The sequence below is a fragment of the Tupaia chinensis genome, unplaced genomic scaffold (assembly GCF_000334495.1).
Source record: "Tupaia chinensis unplaced genomic scaffold, TupChi_1.0 Scaffold138464_1, whole genome shotgun sequence".
NCBI classification, from domain to species: Eukaryota; Metazoa; Chordata; class Mammalia; order Scandentia; family Tupaiidae; genus Tupaia; species Tupaia belangeri.
This window is the reverse complement of record NW_006198360.1, coordinates 38,298-65,587: the sequence shown is the minus strand read 5'-3', so window position 1 is coordinate 65,587 and position 27,290 is coordinate 38,298. Positions and strand designations below refer to the sequence as shown.

General features: G+C 47.8%; 1 protein-coding gene and 1 non-coding gene across 2 annotated transcripts in view; one reads left to right on the top strand and one right to left on the bottom strand.

The window, feature by feature from the left end:
- Window positions 1-27,290, top strand: part of CFAP74 (cilia and flagella associated protein 74) — a 92,069-nt gene that overhangs the window by 39,252 nt on the left and 25,527 nt on the right. The window contains exons 12-20 of the mRNA XM_006161358.2: window positions 752-913; window positions 2,167-2,340; window positions 3,160-3,278; window positions 4,226-4,292; window positions 4,663-4,752; window positions 13,097-13,261; window positions 14,491-14,650; window positions 21,622-21,698; window positions 22,294-22,416. Coding sequence (XP_006161420.1) covers window positions 752-913; window positions 2,167-2,340; window positions 3,160-3,278; window positions 4,226-4,292; window positions 4,663-4,752; window positions 13,097-13,261; window positions 14,491-14,650; window positions 21,622-21,698; window positions 22,294-22,416 — 1,137 coding nt within the window. The remainder of the gene's footprint in view (window positions 1-751; window positions 914-2,166; window positions 2,341-3,159; window positions 3,279-4,225; window positions 4,293-4,662; window positions 4,753-13,096; window positions 13,262-14,490; window positions 14,651-21,621; window positions 21,699-22,293; window positions 22,417-27,290) is intronic.
- LOC114004536 (small nucleolar RNA SNORA19) lies at window positions 6,893-7,024 on the bottom strand. The gene has a single exon (XR_003546670.1). It is a non-coding gene; the product is annotated as a small nucleolar RNA SNORA19 (small nucleolar RNA).

The window sequence follows — 27,290 nt, the reverse complement described above, 5'->3', positions numbered from 1 at the left end:
TTTCTCACTTTCTGTCTCTCTGTCTCTCTCTGTCTTTCTGGCGAGCGCGCACACCCTATAGCAAAAACCTCTCCAGAAAATAAATAAATAAATAAAGTTAAATAAATAATTCTTACAAAATAAAATAAAGAAAGAGCACCTGAGGATGGGTGGAAAGAACCTAACCTATGGCATGTGCATAGGTTAGAATGTTTTCCCATAGAAGGGAATGTTTTGTGAACTCTTCTGAACATTGTAAAAAAAATGTAATAATGTATAAAAATACTTATGTTGTATTTTAAGTGGGAAAAGTTGCCCCAGCCTGTGTGCCATAATCTCCTTGTAAAGAATAAGGCTTTTGGGACCAGCAGATAGTGCAGCAGTTATGTCACTGGACTCTCACATAGTCAACTGCGATTCAAGTCCCGGACCCAGTGCCTTGAAACTCACACTGGGCGCGTGTGCATGCATGCCCAAAATCCGAGAGGAGAATGGAGTAGGGATTGCAGTGTGGCCATCCCCCCAGGGGGCGATTTCTCACCTCTGTCTCTCTGTCTCTCTCTCTCTCACTGGCGAGCACACATGCCCTATAGAAAAAATCTCTCCCAGAAATAAAGAAATAGCAATTTACAAAAAATAATAAGGCATGTGCTGGGCATGTGCTGGGCGTGTGCCTGGCGGGGGCAGGGGCTTTTATTTCCTTCTCGATTATCTGCGCATCCTCCACTTGCCAATGATGAGTGTGCCAGCTGCATCCTCTCCCTGGCTACAGGAGAACGACCTCACTGCAGACCCAGAACCCACTTCGTTAGCACAGGTCGTCTCCAGCGATTCCGTCCATGGGAACTTGGCGCCCAGCACCAACCCAGATGAGGAGACACTGGCTGAGCCAGAAATCTCCGGGCTTTGGAATGAAGACCATAAGCTGTACCAGGTAATAGTCTTTGTTCTTTTAGATCCTTTGCAGTCAGACATCCCATGCTGTGTCTTTTCATGGCCTCTCCATCACCCATACACCTCCTCCCTGCCTGCCTCCTGCTCCTCCAAGTCCCGTGCTCCCACCGCCCAGCCTTCCCTCTCCTCCAGACCTCCAGCCTTCCTGCCCCTTCAGGCGCACAATAATCCTAAACGCCTCGCCACCCAGTGCCCGTGGTCACTGGGGCCTCAGTGGTCAGCCACGCACTGCTGCGTGTGGTCAGAGGGAGCAGAGGGGCTTAAAAGTTAAGGAAATTCCTCTGCTTACTATTAGGGAAACATATTTCTAGAAAAAGGCATGACTTTGGGCTTTCCTTGACAGGCTTTTTCAAGAAAACATGGGCTGGTCCTGCAGATTCTCAGAGAGCAGGCACAGCTGGATGAGCTGAGGAGCTGGCCCCGCAGCAGGGCGATCACAGGCTGTGGTTCTCCTCTCTTGGGAGGACGTCACTCACCCCTCAGATTCTGTATAAAGTGGTGACAGTTGCTGTCAAAGTAAAGCCAGTCGGCTCTGCGGGTCCAGGGAAGCCTGACTGACCAGGGCAGCAAGCAAGACAGGCAGGGCCGAGCTGGCCACTCCCGTACTCTGGACCCAGTTGGGGAGATGGTGGGAGCCAGCATCGCTGGGCGGCTTCCCACCCCCAGACAGCAAGGGGGGCCACAGCTTCTCAGCACAGGGCACCAGCAAGCACTGACCTAGAGTCGAGTCCCAGAAGATTCCAACAACTTCAGAAGGAAACCTTTAGGGCTGGCCTCGATCGTGACTTTCCCAGATACCGACGTTAGCAAGGCAGCCTTTCGTCTTGGTAAAGCTTCACTTGTGCCGACATTGCCACTCCAGAAAATTGCTTCCTGGGGGACTTTTCAAAAACCTTTCTTTTGCCCTGACTTAATAGGCTAGAAAACTACCCCCTGCCATTCTTTCCCAGAAATGTGCCCGAATCCTGGACGTTGCTTTTCTTCCCTTTCATTTCTTTCTCTCTTGTTCTGAAGTAAGGACTCACTGTCTCTCAGTGGATCAGAAACCAAGTCAGAGCCTCTCTCGGCCTCTCACCGGAAGCTGCTTGGCTTTCTCCATCGGCAGCTGGCGGGCCTGGCTCTGTACTTTACTCGCTGTTACCTCTTCTAAGCTGCCGCCAGGGACCCCACAGAGTAGGCTCCACCATGCTGGGCTTGCTTTTAACAAGCATGGCCTCTGTTTTTGAACTCAAGGTGCCCAAGGAGGAAGTGGATCAGAAGCCCGTGGGTGGGACGAAGATGGACAAGGACATCCTGGCCCGCACCATGGAGCAGCTACGGAGTGGGGTGGTCCGCAAGCAGGTGGTGTCAGGGCATGAGTTCAAAGGCCGCCCCTTCAACAGCAAGCCGGAGCTCATCCACTTCAAGGCGAGCCACCCTCAGTCACTGGCTCAAAGGCAGCAAGGGGTGGGAAAGGGCCCTTTCACCTGTTGTCCTACTTCTGGTTCCATTGTCAAACCTTGAAAATCCAGAGGCTCCCACAGAAAGCATGCAGCAAGGTGCCATGCTGAGTGTGAGAGGGCTCCACCTTGGTGGGAGGTCAGACACCAGCCCTAGGGAGCAAGAGGCTTCCATGGCCCTCAGAAAACCACACTCTCCTCTCAGGGCATCAGAGAGCCCCTGGGCCCCCTGGGAAGAGGAGAGAGAGAGAGTACTCACTGGCCAGGCTCCTGCTGACGGGCAGACTCCGACTTCACACGAGGCAACCCCCAGGGAGTCCAGCCCCAACAACTTGCTGATTTCAGCAGCTGCAAAGCAGGGACGAGTGAGACTAAGGCCATGTCCATCTGGTCCCACTTGCCAGACTTTGCAGGAACAAGCAATTTAAGAGTCGCCATGATTTCCCCTCATCTCTGGTCCATTTGATGGAGTCAGGGACCCACTCCGAAACTTGCATTGTCTGGTCCTCCCCTTTCCACTCTAATCTGGCTGGTCTGCAGCAAAGCCCACGTCCTGGGTGGGAGGTGCAGGGGCCACAAGACAGGAGCCTCCCACCTGCTCTTGGTGCACCCTAGAGGGGTCCTACTCAATTCAGGGAGAGAACCTTGAGAATCCTTCCCTTGAAGTCTCGCTAGTTAGCATGCACTCGTTGATCCTCTGCCTCAATGTGCTCACAGCCCGCTCCCCTCTGACCTGCTTTAAAGATGCTGCCAGAAAGCTTGGATGTAACTTCTCTGACTTTTCTAGGACTTTGATATTGGCAAAGTATACAAGAAGAAGATCACGCTGATAAATGCCACCTACACAATTAACTACTGCAAGCTGGTGGGCGTGGAGGAGCACCTCCGGGACTTTATCCACATTGAGTAAGAATGGTCAGGCTCGCGTGGGCGGTGAGGTGAGGGAGGTCTGCGGCTCAGTTCCCTCAGGTTCAGATCCAGTTTGTCTGAGCATAGCCTTCAGGTGCTATTTTAATGAACATTTTCTAGAAGCTGTTCCTCTATTTTCTCATGTTGAAGTTGTCTGAGCCCAGCCTGATTTTTTTCCCCTTGTGCATGGCTTAAGCTGTTTGCCTGGCTGCCTGTTTTCTTTCTTTATCATCGTTTTGATGTTGACCTCTCTGGTAAGTTTTCCCTGACAATTAGTATGCCTTTTCAATATGAAGATTAAAGCCATTCTTATTTCAAGACTGTTTCCTTGGACTACACATTTAAATTTTTGCTGTCGCAGTGTTTCATTTTCTTCTTTTAACTGTGTCTGCGCGTGTATGTGCGCTAGAGGGCATGGGCCCTCACCAGAGAGAGATAGGGAGGGGTGAGAGAGAAAGCAAAGCACCCCCCCCCGTGTCCCCGTGGGGAATGATCATGCTGCAATCCCTTCTCATTCTCTCCCTCCGTTTTGGGATTTTGGGCACACCTGCATGTGCATCCAGCATTTTCCCCAAGCCCCAGGGTCCAGGACTCAAAGCACCCAGTCGGCCATGTGGGATCTGACTTGAATTCACCCCACAGCACCCCGTTCCCTCTGGAGTTGGCTCCTGGGGACTGGCCTCATTCACTCACTCACTCACTCACCCTCAGACTTTCAAATGTTACTCAAATGCCTCCTTCCAGTGGTACTGGGGGCAGCAGAGAGCATAGCCGACCCAGAACTGCTCCTGCATGAAAGTAGCCAGGCAGAGCACAGAGCCTGGAATGGGCAGGAGGGAGGGAACAGAAGGCACCCCGAGGCGTGCCTCAGCCCCACTGTAGGTGAGGCATCCACCACTGAGTAGATGAAACCACCTATGTGCCACACATTGTCGTGTCTGCAGGTTCGACCCCCCTGGCCCCATGTCAGCTGGGATGTCCTGCGAAGTGCTTGTCACCTTCAAGCCCATGGTGAGTCAGAGGGGACCCGGGTGCTGATGGGCAGAGCCTGCAGCTGCTCGGGCTCTGTTGAACATCCTGACAGAGGAAGGGTGCGCTTGGTTCCTAAGTCAGGGTCACTCAAGGCCCCATTTGGCTGTTTTATTTCTAAAAAATATTTAACATGTTCCTGAAACACGAGGCAGAAGCACTATGTGGCTCCTCTGGTATACTAACTTGTCAGGGAAACCCAGGTATTTATCTTTCCATACTCTTATGAGGTAAATGTCCTAGCAGGTCCCGGGGGTTAATGTGCAACCCCTGTGCACTCTAGTTACAGAAGTGTGTAGTGGTTGGATTTTTTGTTTGTCTGTTTGTTTTATGTTGGTTTGTTTGTTTTTAGATAAATAAAGATCTAGAAGGAAATGTCTCATTTTTGGCTCAGACGGGAGGATTTTCTGTTCCACTAAAATGTTCAACGAAAAAATGTTCTGTAAGTTCAAAGGTGTCTGAGCTAGTGTTTCTTGGGGCATCCTGGCTGGAAACTCCAGGGAGGGGCTGTGTCTCCTGGAGTGTGGGTACAGATGGGGGGCGAGGGGGCCTCCTATCTCCAGATAAGGGAACTTGGGATTCAGCTAAGAAGACCCCAGTCCTTTTTACAACAGCTTTATTTCTTTCTTTTCTTTTTATTTTTCGGAGAGGTTTTTGCTATAGGGCGCATGCGCTCGCCAGACAGAGAGAGACAGAGAGACAGAAAGCGAGAAATCACCCCCCAGAGGGGATGGTCACGCCGCAGTCCCTTCTCCTCCATTCTCCTCTCGGGATCTTGGGCACGCACACACACGCACCCGGCGTGAGTTTTAAGCCACTGGGTCCAGGATGCGAACTGCGGTCGACTACATGGGAGTCCAGCAACATAGCCATTACACTAACTGCTGGTCCCACAACTGTTTTATTTCTAGAAAATATTTCACATGTTCCTGAAACTCTAGGCAGAATTGCTATGTAGTTTTGGTGTCCTCCTTGGCTCTTTTATGTTTGTTTGTTTTTAATTAAGAAAATTTTTCAAACAATGAAAAACAAGAATAGCATAATGAACACTCAGGTACCTCCTGCCTAGACCCAACATCATCCACATCTGCCACATTTTTATCATCTGGTCTACCTATCTATTCTTGCTGATCCACTTCAAAGGTAACTAGTGATATCATAACACTCCACACTCCACCCTTAAAGCACTTCTGCATCAGCTCTGGTAAACAGGGAACTCACTGTGTCACTGTCTGTCCTGACTGAATTTGTCAGCTCTTACCACAGTGATGCTGCATGACAACCAACTCCTGAGCTCAGCAGCTTGTAACCGCAATCAGTAAGAATTCTGGTCATGAGTGTGCAGGTTAACCGTGGTCTGCCTGGTCCAGGCAGGGCTCTTCTGAGCAGCTCTGCCCCGGCCACAAGTGAGCTAAGCAGGGCTTAAGCTAAACACAGGGGTGCATGAGGGAGTCCTGGCCACGGCTCCCAGCTCCCAGGGCAGCAGCTATCCAAGCATGAGCTTCTCATGGAGAATGACAAGAGCCCAAGAAATCAAAACCAACAATACAAGCACATTTCAACTCTCACTCATTTCATGTCTCCTAACAAACTGTTGGCCAGGGCAGGTGACATAGCCAAGCCTTACATCAATGGACAGGGAGGGACCCATTCCAGTGCATTAGACAAAAACAGGCAGAAGAGAGAATGAAGAATTGAGAACAGTAGTCTGCATTCTACATTAATAAAATTCACAAATTCTTGGCCCAGTCTCTGTGGCATAGTCTGTAGACTGTGGAGCTGAAAGCCACCTGCTGGCCTTAGTTGGAGTCCCTGGCTTGTTCAACCTGAAAATACACCATACAGGTGCCCATGTGGTCATGATCCTGACAGGTTGGAGGACTGGAGGAAGGCAGTTACAGTGTGGCCGAATCCTATGAAGAATGCTTCTCTCTCTTGCTCGCTCTCTCGCTCTCACTCTCGTCTCCTCCATTCTCACTCTCTCGCTCTCTTTCGTATGCACATGCTCTATAATGATTTTTAAATTATTTATTTATTTATTATTTTTAATTTGCTATAGGACATGTGCGCTCCCCAGAGAGAGAGAGAAAGTGAGAAATCAAACCTCCAGGTCCAGGACTCAAACCACATTCAGCCTCATGGAAGTTCAGTGCCTTCACTACGCCGCCTGCTGGCCCCTTATGATTATTTTTTCAGGAGGATGACGAGGTCACAATTTCTTCTCCATTGTCCTCTTGAGATTTTAGGCACACAAACACACACACACACACACACACACACACACACACTGGTTTTTCAAGCTGCTGGGTCAGGGCTTGAACCACATTGCTGGTCATGTGGGATCTAGCACCTTAACCACCATGCCACCTGCTGGAACCGTCCTTTTTTTCTTTTTTTCCCCTGAGGTTTTTGCCATAGGACTCATGTGCTTGCTGGAGAGTACAGGGATAGACAGAGAGAGAAAGCAAGACATCTTCCAGGGGAGGGCACATTGCAATTTCTTCTCCTCCATTCTCCTCCTCAGATTTTAGGGGGACATGCGTGCACGTGTACCCAGTGTGATTTTCATTTTTTTTTAACTTGTTTGAATGAAGGTGTCTGACAGCAATGGCTAAATTAGTCATGCTGCTAATTAACCTCTAAAGGTTTATTTAGCACATCAGAAATATCTTTTCTCTTGATACAAAAAAAGAAAAAGACAATGAAATATGCACCCAGTGTGAGTCCAGGACTCCAACAGCATTGGCCATGTAGGGGTCCAGCACCTTAACCACCATGCCACTTGCTGGCCCCATCATGATTTTTTTTTAAGTTAACACATTGACTAACTAATATTAACTATTGAGGGGCCAGCAAGTGGTTCAAGTCCTGGACCTGGTGGCTTGCTTTCTCACTTTCCCCCCTCTCTCTTGTCAAATTAAATAAATGAATGAATAAATAAAATTAAAATAATTATTTTCTTTTAAAAATTTAATTAATTTATTTACTTATTTTACATTCATTTACTGAGCATCATCACAGCATACAAAATGTGATTTCCCATCCAGAATACACTTCATAGAGGCTTAATCATATATGTTATCATCGATAATTTTCCATTTCTTGTTTATGTATATATATTTTCCCCCCTATTTCTCATCCTCTGCCATTTCCCACACTGTCTCTCACACTGTCTCTGGTGTCTACAGTTGCTTTCCATTCCTTTTATTTCCCCCACATTTTATTGATTCACAAAATATCTTAATTAATCTAACTACTTTCTTTTTGTTGTTGTTTTTTGCTATAGAGCACATGTGCTCGCCAGAAAGACAGAGAGAGACAAAGAGATAGAAAGCTGGAAATCACTCCCCAAAGGGGATGGCCACGCCACAATCCCTTCTCCTCCATTCTCCTCTTGGGATCTTGGGCACGCACGCACACACTCCAGGCATGAATTTAAACCACCCGGTCCGGGACTCAAACCACAGTCGACTACAAGGGAGTCCGGAGTCCAGTGATGCAGCCATTACGCCACCTGCTGGTCCCGAATCTAACTACTTTCAATAGCAAGTTCAATGATGCATACATTATCTGTGGACACATGTCTAACTAGGCATTAAATTCTGAGTAGAATGAATATGCTATAAAGTAGCACCTAGCTGATGCTATATAGCTTTCTGTGGTCATTAAATAGGTATATTTAAATATATATTTTAATTTCAAGAAAAGTGTTTTTAGATTTAATAAATCAAAATTTTTAAAAATGCTAAGAGAGCTTTGCTTAAAACTTAAATCCAGGAAACAGGTTAGGATTCTGTTCAAATAGTAAGTACATGAACCTATCGGCAGTTCAAAACAAGACAAAAATCCATAAATCTGGAAAACAAAGCATAGAAGAAAATCAGTAATGTTTTAGTCAAAACTCGTAAGATTCGATTTCACCAGTTCAGCTTCACGTACTTAATCTGTCTTCTGTTGTGGTCTGATCTTCCCATTTAAATTCTGGAATATAAAATTCAACTCCAGACTTGTCCCTACCTTTAAGTTGTCCATTTTCTTAGTTGTTTTTGAACTCTTATTTCTGTGTGTATTTAGTTTCCCTGGTATAGCACTCCCTTCAGAACTTCTGGTTTGGTGTTGGTAAATTCTTTCAGCTTTTGTTTCTCTGAGAATGTTCTTGTCTTTTCTTACCATATGAAGGATAATCTTGCCAGGTATAGTATTCTTGGTTGAAATTGCTTTTCCCTTAACACTTTGAACATATTTTCCCATTCTTTCCTCACTCACATTGTTTCCTATGAGAGGTCTGCTGTTAGCCTGATGGGATATCCTTTGTAGGTAACTTGCCGTTTCTCTCTTGCCAATCTTAGTATCTTGTCTTTGTAGTTTTGGTCAATCTGGCTATAATGTGTCCTAGAGAAGATCTTCTGGGGTTGATTCTATTTGGGGTCCTTTGTATTTCTTGGGCCTGGATCTTTGAATGCCTCTCAAGGTTTGGAAAGTTTTCTTCCAGGATTTCATGGAATAGATTATCAATGCCCTTACTAGTCTCTTCACCTTCTGGGATACCAATTATCCAGATGTTTGGATGTTTAATAGTATCTAATATTTCTTGTATATTATTCTCACTTTTTTGGCTATTTTCTCAGTCTTTGTGGTGAATTTTTCTAGGCCATTGATTCTGTCTTCTAGATCTGAGATTTGATCTTCTGTATGATCTAGTCTGCATTTAATACTTTCAAGGGAGGTTTTGATTTCCTGTATTATACCCTTCATCTCTAACAGCTCCATTTGATTCTTTTTTATGGTGTGTACTTCTTCTTTCAGATCGTCCAAGAACTTCCTCACCTCCTGGAAATCGTGGACTCTTTTCTCCTGAGTCTTCTGGAGTTCATTGTCTCTCTTCTCTTGCATCTCTGTTAGCTTTGTCACTATGAGTATTCTAAATTCTTTATCTGATATTTCCATGAGTTCCATTGTACTGTTCGTGGATGAAGAGACAGTCTATTCTTTTCCCTTGGAGGAGAGGTATTTCTTGCTTTCTCATATTTCTTGTGCTCCTGCAGTGACTTCTGGTCATCTGATGGATTGTGTGTTTCTTCCTAATTCTTAAAGTTCAATTTGAGTGTTCAGAGACATACAGGAGGAGGTGATCTGCACTCTCTCTTCTGTTCCATTTTTAACTCTTAATGCGTCAGATTCAATTGAGGAATATTCTGACCCTAATAGTACTGAGATGTTTGGATACTGTTCACTTAGACCTTAGTGCATGGAAACTGAGCAACCGAGGGGTGAAGTTAAAGAAAAAAAAGGGGGGGGGACTAAAAGAAGAAAGAAAAAAAAAAGAAAGTAAAAAAGACCATAAAATAATTTATATTTTAATTTTAAAAAGTAAAAAATGAAAACCGTGAGGCGTACATGTGTGCCACACCAAAGTTATATTTCATAGTTCAAGTTCAGTAGCCATCTCAGAATGGGCCTGGGTTTGTGCCTTTCCCAAATGGGAAGGGGGAAGGTACAAATTAGCAAGATAAAATAGGGACTTGAGAGCCCAGAGAATACTTTACCATAAAAATAATAATAAATTTTAAAAATATTAACACACAGGGAGACACAGAGAGACAGAGAAATGGAGAGAAGGATACAGAGGTTGCCCTACCCCACTAGAAATGAATCTGAAGAGTGAAGGCTCAGCAGAAGATTTTCATTTTTAGTCCCTGAAATCAATATTTCACAGCTCAAGTTCAGTAACCACCTCCTAAAAAAATTTTTTGAGAGGTTTTTGCTACAGAGTACGTGCGTTCACCAGAAAGACAGAGAGACAGAAAGCAAGAAATCACCACTCAGGGCAGATGGCCACACTGCAATCCCTTCTCCTCCATTCTCCTCTCGGGATCTTGGGCATGCACGTACATGCACCCCATGAGTTTAAGCCACTGGGTCTAAGACTCAAACTGCAGTTGACTACATGGGATTTTAGTGACATAGCCATTGCGCTAACTGCTGGTCCCAAATTTTTTAAAAATATTAACTATCACTGCATTCAGATTCAATTGTACCTAATAGCCTCCAAACCACATTATATAACTTCTTTTTAAAAACTGGGATACGGGAACCAGCAGTTAGCTTAATGGCTATGTCGCTGGACTCCCACATAGTTGATCGCGGTTCGCGTCTTGGACCTGGTGACTTAAAACTCACGCCGGGCACGCGTGCGTGCGTGCCCAAGATCCCAAGAGGAGAATGGAGGAGAAGGGACTGAGTCGTGACCAATTCCCCTGGGGCGTAATTTCTCGCTTTCTGTCTCTATGTCTCTCTCTGTCTGGCGAGCACACGCGCCTTATAGTGAAAACCTCTCCCATAAAAAAAAAAGCTGGGATACCATCAAAATCATACATTGTATTCATCATTGTGTTCTTTACTCTGTTTTTCTTCCTTCCTGAGAGAGACAGGTACCCGGATAGGGCCTCACTGTGCCGTGATTACCCCCCAACCTTCCAGCCAGCTGGGATCAATCAACGCCAGTGTGTTGAGGTCAGACTGAGATCTAAACCCAAGCCTTCCCACATGCTCCAGTGTTGCGCAGTGGCACCCTACTGTCTGTGTCACCGCGGCTGGGCCTATGTCTGTTTTGATCTAGAATAGTAACCCTCATTCCACTCTGGTCATGTCAGTAATCAGGCCAGTTTTCTTACAGAAGGTACCACACTTTGGATGTGTGTCACTGCCTCCTACAATTCCATTTCACGTGTTCCTGTCCCCTATATGTCCTTTAAACTGGATACAAGAGTAAGTTAGATCAGATGGTGCCCTACGCCTCACGCCACATTGATCAGGGGCAGGTGAAGGCTGCTCCCCACCCCTACCCCTGTGGGAACTGGTTCCAAGATCAGCCTTAAGTGACCTGGTGATAGCCTCCCCTGGCAGGTGGCCTACACGGGACACCTCACTGATATCTAGTCCCCTTTGACATTTCTCCTCCTGGTTTTAGTGATGTTGATTCTTGCCTGAACCAGCAGCTTTATGAAGAGGCCAGGAGGGTTCCTTTCTTTACTAAGTTGTTTCTTAACTATTCACTTCTTTACTACTTTTTGGTGTAAGGAGGAGTTCATATGATAATCACTCCCAGCTGTGCAAATCAGTTTTTTTTTCTTTTCTCTATTGAAGTCTCATCATGGATTCATAGATTTTTATACATTGGATGTGTTTCATTTTAGTCTCCCTTCTTCTTGGCTCTCAAATGTCCACCATGAGCTGGGCAGCTGTTTGCTCCCTTGAGTCCAGGCTCAGCCTCCTATCTCTGGGACACCCCTATCCCAGGGCTCTCGCCTTCTCCTCAGAGTGACCAGGTTGGACTGTGCTTCTCTGGAAGGGATCCCCCCAAAAAAGAGGCAAGATCCGAGTCATGGAAGAAGGCCAGACCCAGGGAGTCCTGCAGGAGTGGGTGACAGACCTCAGGCCTCTTCGTCTGCTGGGCCTAGAGAGCACAGTGAGGGGTCCAGGAGCTGCAGACCCACTGCTGCTGGTACCCCCGCCCCCAAATCAGTGTTCTCCCACCATGTGCCCCCTCAAGGTCCCAGTCATCCTGCTCTCCTACGCTCTGGTCATTGCATTATGAGGTGAAGCCATGGTAACAGAGGACACTGTCAGTTTCCTAAGCGGGAGCTTACTTCTCTCTGGGGGTGGATCTGCATTAGGGCACTGTAGAAAACAGTAAAACCCCCACCTGGACCAGGAAAGAGCGGGAGCCGTGCGGTAGCCTCAGCCCCATGCAGTAGTCCACAGCAAGGATGAACTCCAGCCAGGCAGGAACAAGGCAGCATCCGACTGCGCTGAGTCCATGAAACAAAGCAGACAAGCTCATAATGGATTTAGTAAAAGTTCAATACCAGAGGGTAACTTACACACAGGAGATGTGTTTAGTGGAGGTTGATCCTCAGTATGCAGCCACAGGAGTTAAATGGTAAGGGGAAGATGTGGATGTTTCAGGGCTAAAGGATCAAAGGGCACTAGGTTCCTACTGTGAAAAGCAAAGGAAGCAAGTTATCTGTTAGGGGATCTGAGTGACGGCTCCAGGTAGAAATTTAACTCAACCAGAAACTCCAGCTCAGCCATAGGACGGTAAGATGCCGCACTAGCGTGGAGCATCAGTCTGGCTCACTCACACAGGCGGCCTCCCTACACTGCATGGGGTGGCATTCCCTTGGCTGACTTGGTCTGCTCTCTGAGAAACTTGTCCTTTTGCCCAAGCAGCCAGTCATGACTCCGGGGCAGAAGCACACAGGGACGTACCCAGAAAACCCTCCCAGGGGCTTCTTGGTGCAACTGTGGTGTGGCCCAGGCATCCCCTGTGGTTCTGTGGCCTGTAGCTCACAGAGGGTGCAGGGAGGTGCTGCCACTCTAGAAGGACATGTCCTGGGGTCCTAGCATTTACAGCTCAGCTGATCTCCCCCAGGGGTGGCAGTCCTCAATCCCTGTTGGCCTCCAAGCCCCGTGTGCATTTTCACCTAACCCTCACTATCCCACAACAAGGAGCTGCTGGCTTGATTTTAGTAAAACTGGACTTGGGTGTCCCAAGTGGTCAAGATCAGCACATGCATCTATGAGTCCCAATTCGGGTCAGTGTCTGGGGCACGCAGTGCATGCTCATGGCAGTCTTGTCCTTCCTGCCTGGACCCTCAGGCTTCAAGGTGACAGAGGGAGAGATCTTGCTGTGGGGCCAAAGTGCCCATAGGTCTTACCCTTTGTGCTGGGCATCCTACCTGCCTGGTGTGGTTACCCTGACTTATTCTGGTGTTTTTTGGCAGCTGTCCCTGGACCAGGAGCTCATTGACTTTGGCAGCTATGTGGTGGGTGAGACTGCATCCCGGACCATCACACTGACCAATGCTGGGGGCTTGGGCACAAGATTCAGGTGCCTCCCGGCCTCCGAGCTCTGCGAGTTGGATGACTCCTGGTCCATACTGAAAGTGGTGAGTATGCCAGTCCCCAAAGACAACCCCATGTGTGGAATGGGCCCAGACACCAACACATGTTAACAGGGAGCAGAGGGGCTGTGGGGAGTGTCCTCAGAGCAGCGTAAACAGAAGAGGCGAGACCAGCGTCATAAGGAGGACCCCTGAGATCATCTGGCCTCGGGTTCAGTGGCAGCCAGGTGCTACCCCTGCCTCAGGAGTTCCAATTCTGAGTCGCCCCTGCCGTGTCTCCTGGAGTGTCTCAGGCTGCCCAGGTGTTGGGGAGGGGTCCAACCCACAGACAGCAAACTCCACATCTGCCCACGCCTGTACCACAGTGTAAGGAGAGAAGACTCTGCACATGTGCCGCTCTGTGAATGAAAGTGAAAAGTGGCCTTGAAATATCGCCGGGGTGTGGAGGGGAGCCCCTTCATAGAAATAACTTCCGCCATCCCCAGGGGGTCGCAGAGGGTTATTTGGGGGTGAAAATAGGTGGAAGGGATACTGTCCTATTTAACACCTTTCCACATTATTTGAACATCTTCTGCAAGACGCATTGAACCCCTACTCTACAGTGCCAACAGACACAGGAGGGGGTCAAGCGAAAGCCGGGAAGGTCCCCCAGGAGAGGACAGGGCTCAGTGTGGCCTATGACAGAGTGCTGCAGCAGGAGTGGGGGCAGGGATCTGAACCAGAGAGCAGGAAGGATGGGCTAGAGGTTAGGGTGGGGGCAGGAGGCGCCCTCCAGGACAGGTGGGGATGAGTTGCTGAAGGGCCCCTTTGGGTGTCCAGGGGCTCCCATGGAGAGGAGGGCTCTGCCTCCATCCAGCTACGAGGAATGCAGGTCTGCTCAGGAAGGAGACCTTGGGCCCCACAAGCTCAGGCTGTAGCAGAGCCAGCCCCCGGGTATGGATCTAGGCAGGGTGGCAGGTGGCCAGGCTGGTGGTGTGCAGAGCCCAGCATACAGGTGGGTTCCAAGATGGGCATCCTCATTCTGAGGATGAGCCTGAAGGGACTGAGGGGGACAGACTCACCCAGAATAAAGGAGGCTAACCGGTCAGCCTTGAGCCCCTGGTGAGGCATTTCTGTGGTCCTGGGACCCAGGACATGCAGGAGCCAGCAGCCCCCAGCCCAGAACACAACCGTGTCTCCACAAGGGCCCTGTCAGCAACAAGGGAGGCTAGGAACTGAATGGGAAAGGTCCATGGGGCAACAGCCAGGTACAGATCCCATGTGCTCTCTTTCAGAGCAGTCTCCTCACATACGAAGAAAAGAGTATTTATGAAAAAATCATCACCGGTCTTTCCGAGCAACAGTTTGAGGGCGATTCCTCCCCTGTGGATGTGCAGAGCTGGAAGGAGTCAGGGAAGCCGGACAGCAAGGACCAGGAGGAAGCACGTCCTGGAGGTGAATGGGGTCCCCACAACTGGCCTCAGCATCAGGGCTCTGGGTGTCTATCCCCAGCACAGGGCTTCCCTTCTGCCTCTGACTCCCCAAGTTAGAGGGGACTTGCATCCAGTGGGCTGCCAGGCAGGCCAAAGTGAGGGCTTGCGTGGACAGGAGCAGGCCCCAGAAATGCCAGAGAGCTGTGTCTTGGCTAGATACCGAGGGGACCAGGGCCCTGGTAGGGTTTGAAAGAGTCCAAAGGTATGGAATTTTCCCAGGGCTTCTATTTTAAGCCAAGAGTAAATAAGAATATTCATATATTGAAATAAATCCTGGTTATGGAGTAGGCTGAAATTTGCATTCACGGAGGCCAGCAGATGGTGTCATGGTTACGTTGATGGACTCCCACTTGGCTGACTGCAGTTCAACTGTCAGCCCCGGCAACTTGAAACTCACACTGGGCCTTGTGCATGCATGCCCAAAATCCAAAGAGGAGAAGGGATTGCAGCGTGGCCATTCCGCCTAGGGAAGGATTTCTCACTTTCTGTCTTGCCGTCACTCTCTGTCTCTCTGGCAAATACACATGCTCTATAGTAAATATTTCTCTAAGAAAAAAGAAATTTGCAGGGACAGGAGGATGACATATGGTTATGTCCATCGCAGGACTCCTACGTAGTCGACTGTGGTTCAAGTCCCAGACCTGGCTGCTTAAACACAGGCCGGATGTGTGTACATGTATGCCCAAAATCCCGAGAGGAGAATGAAGGAGAAGGGATTGTGGCATGGCCATCCTCTCTGGGGGGTGATTTTGCACTTCTGTCTCTCTGTCTCTCTCTGTCTCTCCAGCGAACGCACACACCCTGCACCGAAAATCTCTCTCTTAAAAAAAGAAAGACAGAGGGACCAGCAGTTAGCATAATGGCTATGTCGCTAGACTCCCGTGTACTCGACCGTGGTTCGAGTCCCGGACTCGGCCACTTAAACTCACACCAGGCGCATGTGCGTGCGTGCGTGCCCAAGATCCCAAGAGGAGAAAGGAGGAGAAGGGATTGCGGTGTGGCCACCGCCCCCCGCCCGGGGGATGTTTCTCACTTTCTGTCTCTCTGTCTCTCTCTTTCCGGCAAGTTCACGCGCCCTATAGCAAAAATCTCTCCCCAAAAATAAAAAAAGAAAGACAGAGGGAAATTTTCATTCATGTTGAAGCTAACTAAAAATCTGAAGAACCACCAGATTGGCTACATGGTAACGGGGGGGGGGAGGGGGGAGCACACAAGTCTCTGCATACATCACTGGGACACTGGGCTGTCTGGATGACCCTGCCCGCATGGCTGTGGTTCTTGTTTCCTATCAGCTATGCAGAGTGCGTATGACCCCCCAGGATGGTATTGAGAGCAGTCATTAATGATACGTATCCAGTGCTGAGCTGAAGCAGAAAGCTCCCTCTAGGCCCTGGCCCTGCCCTAATGCACCCCAGCTCCACCCCCTGCCATGACTCCTACCTTGAACTATTTTCATCATTCCTTTGTTCTCTTTATAGTTTCCCCCCACATGCACAGACATCCAGAAATCAGGAGGCTTCTGATTGGGCCTTTGCATAAACGTGTTACATAAAGAACCACATGCATGTGTTCTTCCATGCACTAGCCCACTGCTCAGGGCTCAGCTCCTGAGGTTCACCCTCAGTGCTCATGTGCGAGCTGCACTTCCTCTGTTTCACCGCTGTGTGGTTCCCTTTCATGTATGTGCCTCAAGTTGTAGATGCATTCTCCTGCCAGTCCATGTGTAGTTGGGTCAAGGTCTGTGCCATCAGGAACGTCGCGCTCTGCACCCATGCGACTCCCTGTGTGAGTCTCTTCACGTGGTTGGTGTTCCTTGCTGCATCCGAGAGTATGCCCAGCTTCACTTTCACTAGTTAATGTCAAGCTCTTTTTCAAAAGTTGTGCTAATTTGCACTCTCGTCAACAGTGAGTATAAGACTACTGTCCAATATGCCTGTCCCTAGCCACAACTAGCTATTTAAGTGTAGATTAATCCATGTTAAATAATAGTAAAAAATCTATTTCTCCTTCCAATGAACTATATTTCACATGTTCAATAGCAACACGTGGCCAGTGGCTGTCCCTGTCACAGAAAGCTCTAAGGAGCCACGCTGGGTTCAGAATGCCTTTTTCCAGGACCAGCAGGTGGCGTGGTGGTTGAGACGCTGGACATTCCCACATGGCCAACCATGGTTTGAGTCCCGGACCTGGTGGCTTGCTTTCTCACCTTCCCCTCTCTCTCTGTGTGTCTCTCTCTGGTCAAATAAAAAATAAAGAGATAAATAAATGAGTGGATAAATAAATAATTTAAAAATTAAAAAAAAAGAATGCCTCTTTCCGTGTCCACATGGACCCAAGTCACAGGGCTTGCTGTGTCCCCTCTAGGAGGTCTGCGGGGCAGTTTTCCCAGATCAACAATAAGATTGCATGTTTTCATGTGCTCATGTACTATTTATGTTTTCTTTTGCATGAGATACCTGCTTGAGGCTTTCACTGATTTTTCTGTAGGGTTATTTGTCTCTTTCTTACATAGTCACAGGACTTCTTAATGTATCCTGGATACTAACTTTTTGTCCGTTTGGAAAATGTAAAACATTGCCTCCAGTTCTGTGGCTTGTCTTTTTATTCCCTTTATATCTGTTTCTAACACAAAACTCTTAATTTTAAGGTTTGCAAATTTATCACTGATTTCTTTTGGAGTTCATTTTTGGGTTTTTCTTTAAGACTTATTTATTGATGGGACCAGCAGTTAGCGTAACGGCTATGTCACTGGACTCCCATGTAGTCAACCACGGTTCGAGTCCCGGACCTGGTAGCTTAAACTCATGCCAGGCGCGTGTACATGCGTGCCCAAGGTCCCAAGAGGAGAATGGAGGAGAAGGGATTGCAGCGTGGCCATCCCCCCGGGGAGTGATTTCTTGTTTTCTGTCTCTGTCTCTCTCTGTCTGTCTGGCAAGTGCAAAAAAAAAAACCTTATTTATTTAATTAATTAATTTATTATTATTATTATTTAATTTCTATAGGGCACATGTGCTCACCAGAGAGAGGGGAGAAGAGAGAGAGTTAGAAAGCAAGCCGCAAGGCCCAGGACTCAGCCCGTAGTTGGCCATGTGGGATTCCAGTGTTTCAACCACCATGCCGCTGGCTGGTCCCTGGAGTTTATTTTTTATACTGCTTTAGCAAGTTCTTTCTGTCCCTAGGTTATGAAGACGTAAGATATAGCTTTCATGTCTAAGTCTATGATTCATTTATAATTAAATTTTTGGGTGATGAAAGTAAGGACTGAGATTTTTTTTTCACGTAAATATTCACTACATAAAAGGGCTTCAGCTCTAGCCCAGCTAGAAGTACATGCTGGACATTGCTGTTAGGTGGACTGAAGCCATGTGGGAGGCCTGGGTTCAGTTCCCTGTTCTACCCTAAAAAGCTGGGCGTGGTGCCATGCCTCTCTAGACCCCGCTCCTTGGGATGCTGAGGCAGGAGGACTGTGAACTTGTAGCCAGCACAGGCGATACAGAGAGACTCTGACGGAGTGGCCAGCAGGTGGCACTGGACTCCCACATAGCCAACTCAGCAGTTCAAGTTCTGCAAGTGGCAGCTTGAAAATCACACCGGGTGCATGTATATGCATGCCCCAAATCCCAGGAGGAGAATGGAGAACAGGGGATTGTGGTGTGGCCATCCTCCTGTGGGGTAATTTCTCACTTTCTCAATGTCTCTCTGTCTGTCTCCAGAGAATGCATGTACCCTGTAACAAAAACCTTAAAAAAAATTTTTTTTTAAAGAGGAGGGGGAGAGACCAGCAGTTAGCGTAATGGCTATGTCATGGACTCCCACGTAGTCGACCGCGGTTTGAGTCCCGGACCGGTGGCTTAAACTCATGCCGGGCGCATGTGCATGCGTGCCCAAGATCCCAAGAGGAGAATGGAGGAGAAGGGTTTGCAGTGTGGCCATCCCCCCTGGGGAGTGATTTCTCGCTTTCTGTCTCTCTGTCTGTCTGGCGAGTGCACACGCCCAATAGCAGAAACCTCTCAAAAAAAAAAAAAAAGAGGGGGGGGAACCAGCAGGTGGTGTAGTGGTTAAGGAGCTGGACTCCCACATGGCCACCCGTGGTGTGAGTTCCAAACCCAACAAAACTCACACCAGGCACGCATGCATGTGTGCCCAAACTTGCGAAAGGAGAAGGGATTGTGGTGTAGCCATCCCCCCAAGGGGTGATTTCTCAACTTCCCTCCCTCTGTCTCTGTCTCTCCAGCAAGTGCATGCATCCTAAGGCAAAAACCTTTTAAAAGAAAAAAGAAAAAGAAATTAACCATTGAAAATATTATTTTTTTGAAAATAGAATTTGTTTTTAGAGGTGTTTGCTATAGGGCATGTACGCTCGCCAGAAAGACAGAGAGAGACAGAGAGACAGAAAGTGAGAACGCCGCCCTTGGGGGGGATGGCCACACCGCAATCCCTTCTCCTCCATTCTCCTCTTGGGATCTTGGGCACGCATGCACACGCGCCCAGCGTGAGTTTAAGCTACCGGGTCCGGGACTCAAACCGCAGTCAACTACATGGGAGTTCAGTGACATAGCCATTACACCAACTGCTAGTCCCGAAAATAGAATTTTTATGAGTATCATTTAAAATAACACCCCAGGCATGAAGCACTGAGTTATATAGCTAACAAAAAATGTTCAGGATCTGGGACCAGCAGTTGGTGTAATGGCTATGTTGCTGGACTCCCATATAGTCAACTACAGTTCAAGTTCCGGACCCAGTGGCTTAAATTCACATCAGGCGTGTGTGTGTGCCTGCCCAAGATCCCGTGAGGAGAATAGAGAAGGGATTGTGGTGTGGCCACCTCCCCAGGGGGTGATTTCTCATTTTCTGTCTCTCTGTCTTTCTGGTGAGCGCACACGTCCTATAGCAAAAACCTCTTAAAAAAAAAAAAAGTTCAGGATCTATATGCCAAAGACTATAAAAACTGGGACCAGCAGTTAGTGTAATAGGTATGTTGCTGGACTCCCATGTAGTCGACCGAGGTTCGAGTCCCAGACCCGGTGGCTTAAACTCACACCAGGCATGTGTGCGTGCATGCCCAAGATCCCAAGAGGAGAATGGAGGAGAAGTGATTGTGGCGTGGCTATCCCCCTTGGGGGGTGATTTCTTGATTTCTGTCTCTCTGTCTTTCTGGTGAGCGCACACGTCCTATAGCAAAAACCTCTTAAAAAAAAAAAAGTTCAGGATCTATATGCCAAAGACTATAAAAACTGGGACCAGCAGTTAGCATGATGGTTAAGGTGCTTAACTCCCATATGACCAACTGTGGTTTGAGTTCCAGACCTGGTGGCTTGCTTTCTAAGCTTCCATTTCTCTCTCTGGTCAAATTAAAAAAATAAAAACAGTGACCAGCAGATGGCCTAATGGTTGTGTCGCTGGACTCTCACATGGCTGACTACAGTTTGAATCTTGAACCCAGAGGCTTGAAACGCACCAGGCATGTGTGCGTGCATGCCCAAAATCCTAAGAGGAGAATAGAGGAGAAGGAACCGTGGCATGGCCATCACCCCTGAGGGATGATTTCTTCCTTCCTGTCTCTCTGTCTCTCCAGTGAGCACATGTGCCCTATAGCAATAATCTTTCTAAAATATTATTAATCATAACAAAACTAAGGGATCGGCAGTTTGGATAATGGCTATGTCGCTGGACTCCCATGTAGTCGACAACGGTTCAGGTCCCGGACCTGGTGGCTTAAACTCACACCAGGCATGTGTGTGTGTGTGCCCAAGATCCCAAGAGGAGAATGGAGGAGAAGGGATTGCGGCGTGGCCATCCCCCCTGGGGGGTGATTTCTCGTTTTCTGTCTCTCTGTCTCTCTCTGTCTTCCTGGCGAGCGCACATACCCTATAGCAAAAAACTCTCAAAAAAATAACAATAATAATAATAACAAAACTAAATAATTCTCTTTTTAAAATTTATTTAAAAATTATAAACTGGACTTTATCAAAATTAAGAATGTTCTTTGAAAAACACTGTTAAAAGAATGAAATGATAAGCCACAGACTGGCTTAATATCATTAGACATTTAAGAAATCCCGATTAAAACCCCCATGGGATATACTGCACACCTATGAGAATGGCTGGAGAGGAGCAACCTTAACTCACGTTGCCACTGGGGCTGCAAAATGGCCCCGCCATCTTGAATTCTGCTGTTTCTTATAAAGTATCATACAACTCAGCAATCCTGTCCTGGGCATTTGCCAAGAGAAATGAAAACATATTCACATACAAAAACCTGTATAGGAATGTTTATAGAGGGTTTCTTTATTTAAATTGGCTACAGAGTGCATGCACTCACCAGAGAGAGACGGATTGAGAGGGAAAATCTCCCCCTGGGGGGATGGCCAGGCCACAACCCTTTCTCCCCCATTCTCCTCTCCTCCTCACGCACACAGACCTGTCGTAGTTTTTCAAGTCACCAGATCTAGGACTTGAACCATACAGTCAACTATGTGGAATCCAATGGCCTTAACCACCACGCTACTGGCTGGCCCTAGAGTACTTACTGGTAATTACCGTGCTCGCTTTGGCAGCGCATATACTATTTGTAATTACCAAAACTAACCCTCCAATGTCCATCACGACAGCTGCTGTCCATCCCGACAGCTGCTGTCCATCCCTGCCAGGGGTGCTACCCAGCAATAAAGAGGACTACTGAGGGACAGGCAGGGACATGACGACTTCAAATTGGTCGGACTAAGGGAAAGGAGTCCCACTGTAGCAGGAGGGAGAGGCAGGATCCTATCCTGGCACCCAGTGCCCCCTGTGCTGTGCACGGCTCCACTGTGTTCAGAAAGGGCGGAGCCCAAGCTGTGGGTGTGGGGGTAGTGACTGTCCTGGATGGTCTAGGCAGAGCTGCCTCTCCCCTGCTGAGCCAGCCCTCATTGGACACCCCTTCTCTTCCAGAACCAGAGAGAACATCTGTACCTACTGCCCTGGCAATGACTTCCAGCGAGGAGCAGACAGAGATCGCATTGGGGAAGGTCAGCCAGCCCGTCCTGCTCAGACCCCGGTTGCCACTAGCTGGGAGACAACCCAGCTTCTCTGACCCTGGGCACCCTCCTGACCCACAGACACCCCCCACCCTAGTTAGCCCTTCAGCTTGACCAAAACAGGCTGGGCTGTGCCCGCTGCTGGACTCGCAGCCTCCAGACATCTTGCCATCTCAGTTCACGTCAGGTCACCCTCACCCCAAGCTGGCCCATGGACCAGAGCCACAGGGCCAGTTTCCTACATGCTTGATACGTGGTCCAGCCTGGAGAGGACACTGATGTGGACCCCCCTCTGACAGGAGCACACTTGCACATGCCAAGTAGGGTTGGAGGTAGCGGGAGGGTGTGGAGAGGGCTTCAAGCTGCCATCACCTCCCCTTCGGCTAAGATCCGACAGTGAGTCCTTACAGGGCAGGGTCAAGTTCAGGTCCAGTGCCTGCGTGTGGCCGAGCAGTCACCCCAGAGACATGGGTCCTGCCACCATTCATCCTTGCAGTGATGTGGCCTTTGTGAGCATCAATGGGAGGAGCCATACTAAAAACCACGAAACCTGACTGACACATGCGGCATTTCTCTTCCTGTGCAGATAACAGAGGGAGAAATTGGCCCCTTTAGCTCCATCAAAGTGCCTGTTATCTTCACTCCAGTCATCCCAGGAGAGATCCAAACCAAGTTCAAGGTCATGTTTAAGAACCCGCAGTGCCCCACAGTAAGTATCCCCGCTGTTGCATGACACACGTTGTCCCCAGGCACTGAGTGGCCCCTCCACTCCCCAACCACATGAGGAGGCTACCCTTACTGCCCACAAGGACGTCGTCTGTCCACGCCTGGGCAGCTAGTCGATGGCACAGACTGTGTGTCACAGTCAACACACAGAAGCACAGAGTCCGGAAAGTGCACACACCCTACACACACATCTGTTGTACGCATATACACGCAGAGCCCTTTCTGTCGCCTTTTTTTTTTTTAAAGAGAGATTTTTGCTATAGGACACATGCACTTGCTGGAGAGACAGAGAAAGACAGAGAGACAGAAAACAAAAAATCACACACACACACCCCCACCGGGGGTTGGCCATGCTGCAACCCCTTTCCCTCCAGTCTCCTCTCAGGATTTTGGGCACACATGCGCACGCACTTGGCATGAGTTTCAAGCCAAGTCCAGAATTTGAACTGTGGTCAGCCAGGTGGGAGTCCAGCAATGTTACCATTACACCGTCCGCTGGCCCCACAGAGCCCTTTCTCTTCATTGCTAGGAACGTCTTTCTTCATTCCCAAGTTAAGTTTTATTTGCTATTCTTTAGCATTTATCAGTTTGTTAAATTAGGATCAGAAACTATTGTATGTAATCTCTCTCTCTTTAGGAATTTGTTGAGGGGTGGCCAGCAGGTGGTGTGGTGGTTAAGGGTGCTGGATTCCCACATGGACATGGCCGACCGTAGTTCAAGTCCCGGACCTGGTGGCTTGCTTTCTCACTTTCCCTTTCTCTCTCTCTCTCTCTCATTCTGTCCCTCTCTAGTCAAATTAAAATAAATAAATAAATAAATAAAGTCAAATAAAATTATTCTAAAAAACATACCAAAAAAAAGAATTTGTTGAGGGGCTGACAGGTGGTATCATGGTTAAAGGCACTGGATTCCCACATGGCCAACTGCGGTTTAAGCCCCAGACCTGGCAGCTTGATTTCTTTTTTTTTTTTTTTTTAGAAATAGCAGGTATATGTATTTCATAACGGAAATGATTACAATATATTTTTGGTTAAAAAATGTTTTCTTAAGAAGTTCTAACAGTGAAAATAAAGTGATTAACAAGTGGGTCAGAGCACTAACTTTTTTTTTCAATTTATTAATTCACTTTACACCATCACAACACACAAATGAATTTTCCATCCAAAATACACTGTGCATTGTCTCAATCAAGTACATCCACATATATGTTCTCAGCAAATAATTTTCCAATTCTTACGTCCTGCATACCTTGCCCTTTGTCTTGCCATCCCTGATTCCCCATCCCCCACCCTTTGCTATGTCCCACCTTCCCCCCCCTTTTTCCCTGGCATCCATGGTTGCCCTCCATACCTTCCTCTGCCCCCCCCATTTAGGGCGCATGCACTCACCAGACAGACAGAGATAGAGAGACAGAAAGCGAGAAATCACCCCCCAGGGGGGATGGCCATGCCGCAATCCCTTCTCCTCCGTTCTCCTCTCGGGATCTTGGGCATGCACGCACACGCACCCGGCGTGAGTTTTAAGCCACCGGATCTGGGATGTGAACCGCAGTTGACTACATGGGAGTCCAGCGACATAGCCATTACACTAACTGCTAGTCCCATAAATAAATAATTTAAAAAAAAAAAAAAAGAATTTGTTGAAATGTTCTTTGTGGGGCCGGCAGATGGTGGGGTGGTTAAGAGCACTGGATTCCCATGAGGCCGACCGCAGTTCGAGTCCCGGATCTGGAGGCTTGCTTTCTTGCTTTCCCTTTCTCTCTCTCTCTCTGTCTCTCTCTGGTCAAAATTTAGAAATGATAATAACAACAAATGGAAACAAATAAATAAATATGGGGGAAAAAAAAGAAATGTTCTTTGTAACCAAAGACAAGATTGATGTCTTTAAATGTAATGTAATAAGTGCATATAGAGCAACCCTCTGGCATCATGGTTCAGGAGGCCAGATCCTATATGGATGATTGTGCAGTTTGAGTGCCAGACCCAGCAGGTGTGTGTGCGCGAGTGCACAAAAGAAGGGAGAAATGGGGGAGAGGAATTGTCATGTTCATCCCCCCTTAGGGGTGCTTTCTCACTTTCCTTCGCTTTCTCTCTTTCTCTGTCTCTCCCCAGCAAGCACACATACCCTCTGGTAAATTAAAAAATATAAAGTACATATAGGGGCCAGCAAGTAATATGGCAGTTAAGACACTGGACTCCCACATGGTTGACTGTGGTTCGAGTCCTGGACCCAGCGATTTGAAACTCACACAAGGTGTGCGTGTGTGTGGGTGTGGGTGTGGGTGTGCCCAAAATCCCAAGAGGAGAATGAAGTAGAGGGGATTGCGGTATGGCCATCCCCCCCACAAACAAGGGGGGTAGTTTCTCAGTTTCTCTCTCCCTGTCTCTCTCTGTCCCTGGCAAGCACACACTCCCTATAGCAAAAATCTCTCTTAAAAAAAAAAAGTGCATATAAAAAAGTTTATTTGCTGGGGCCAGCAGGTGGTGCAGAGGTTAAGGCACTGGACTGCCACGTGGCCAATTGTAGTTCGAGTCCCAGACCTGATGGCTTGCTTTCTCACTTCCCTGTCCCGCCCTGTGTCTCTCTCTGGTCAATTTTAAAAATAATAATAATAAATGAAATTAAATAAAAAAAATAATTCCTTGAAAAAAGTTTATTCACGGGGACGAGCAGTTAGCGTAATGGCTATGTCGCTGGACTCCCATGTAGTCGACCACAGTTCGCGTCCCGGACCCGGTGGCTTAAAACTCACGCCGGGCATGTGTGCATGCATGCCCAAGATCCTGAGAGGAGAACGGAGGAGAAGGGATTGCGGCATGACCATCCCCTCTGGGGAGTGATTTCTCGCTTTCTGTCTCTCTGTCTCTCTCTGTCTGTCTGGCGAGCGCACGCGCCCTATAGCAAAAAACTCTCAAAAAGAAAAAAAAAGTTTATTCACCTAAGGGTGGTGAAAAAAAAACTGAATTATTCACTTTTGATGTTCCTTTCACAATATCTTCTTATCTTCCCTCATGATACTATTTTTACTAGATCGCCTTATATTTCCAACAGGTGGGCCTTATATAACTCCTTCATTGGCAGATGCACGAGGGGTATAGCTGTTTCTTCTCTGCGAATAGTTTCATCAGAACCAAATACCCTCTCTATCCTGCTGCTTCGTTTACCTTTCACTAACCTAGGCTCTCTCCTTACCTCTGCAGCTAAGTCCTGAGCTGTTGGAATCTTGACTCTCGTGACTTGAAGAACACACTGGGCTCATGTGCACGCGTGCCCCAAATCCACGTGGGATGGGGAGACTGAGGGAAAAGATCAGGGCATGACCATGCCTCCACTGGGAGGTACTTTATCTATCTCTTATTCTCTCATTCTCTCCTCCCTACCTCTATGGCAAGCACACAATCCCTCTGACCACAAAAAAAAATTCTGGGGCCAGCCAATGATGTGGGCGTTAAGGCAGCTGGATCCCATCTGGCCGACTCTACGATTCAAGTTCCAGACCCATCAGCCTAAGAAACACACCAGGTGTGTATGTGTGCTTGCCCCAAATTCTGAAAAGGAAAACTAGAGAAGGTATTACGGCATGACCATCTCCCTGGAGGGATGCTTGCGCACTCCCCCCCTCCCTAGGCATACATACCCTATAGCAAATTTTAAATTTAAAATGTAAAAAAATCCCACTAATCTGACAACAATAACATGGCCATGCCTCTCATTCCCTTTGGCACCTGCCTTTTTTAAAAAGATTTATTTATTTAATTCCACTTATTATTATTATGTTTTAATTTGACAAGAGAGAGACAAAGAGAGAGAAAGGGAAGGGAGATAGTACGCCACCAGGTCCGGGACTTAAACCATGGTGGGCCATGTGGGAGTCCAGCACCCTTAACTACCATGCCACCTGCCAGCCTCATCACCTGCTTATTTTTAATAACTATTTCTTTTTTTTTAAGATTTATTCATTTATTTATCTATTTAGTTCCATTTGTTATTATTTTTTAATTTGACAAGAGAGACACACAGAGAGAAAGAGGAAGCGAGAATGCAAGCCACCAGGTCCAGGACTCGAACTGCAGTCAGCCATGTGAGAATCGAGCACCTTTGACCACCATACCACCTGCTGGCCCCTGTAACTGTTTCTCTTAAAGAACCAGGTTTTGTCTATCAACCCAGATGAATATTTTCTGTCTTTACTGGAAAAATCCAGTACATTCACAAAGCAGAATAAATAATACACTACTGTATTCCTTCCTTCTTAGTTTATGTTCATTATTTATTTGAAAATACTATTTCTTCTTATTCAGCTTTTTTATTTCCATTGGTTTGATCAAGTTACTACATATTCTATTTTTTCCTCTTTATTGTTTGAAAATTCTACCTTTTCTCAGCCAAGAATTCCCTCCCTTGCCTCAGCCTTCATAACTCCACCAGACTTCCAGAGAGTTCTGCAGAAAAGTGCCCTGCAGTCCTCCATCGTTTCCACGGCTCTCAGTTTTCCATGGTCCCTCGATGACCCTCCCTGGGGCCCCTTGGCCTCCTACAGTCCCCCATAGTCCCCATGATTCCCACAGTCCCTCATGATCTCATTGTCTTCTACAGCCCCCTGCTGTCTCCCCCAGCCCTCCGCAATACCTACTGTACCCCAGTCCTCCACAGTGCCTACCGTCCCCCAGTCCTCCACAGTGCCTACCGTCCCCCAGTCCTCCACAGTGCCTACCGTCCCCCAGTCCTCCACAGTGCCTACCGTCCCCCAGTCCTCCACAGTGCCTACCGTCCCCCAGTCCTCCACAGTGCCTACCGTCCCCCAGTCCTCCACAGTGCCTACCGTCCCCCAGTCCTCCACAGTGCCTACCGTCCCC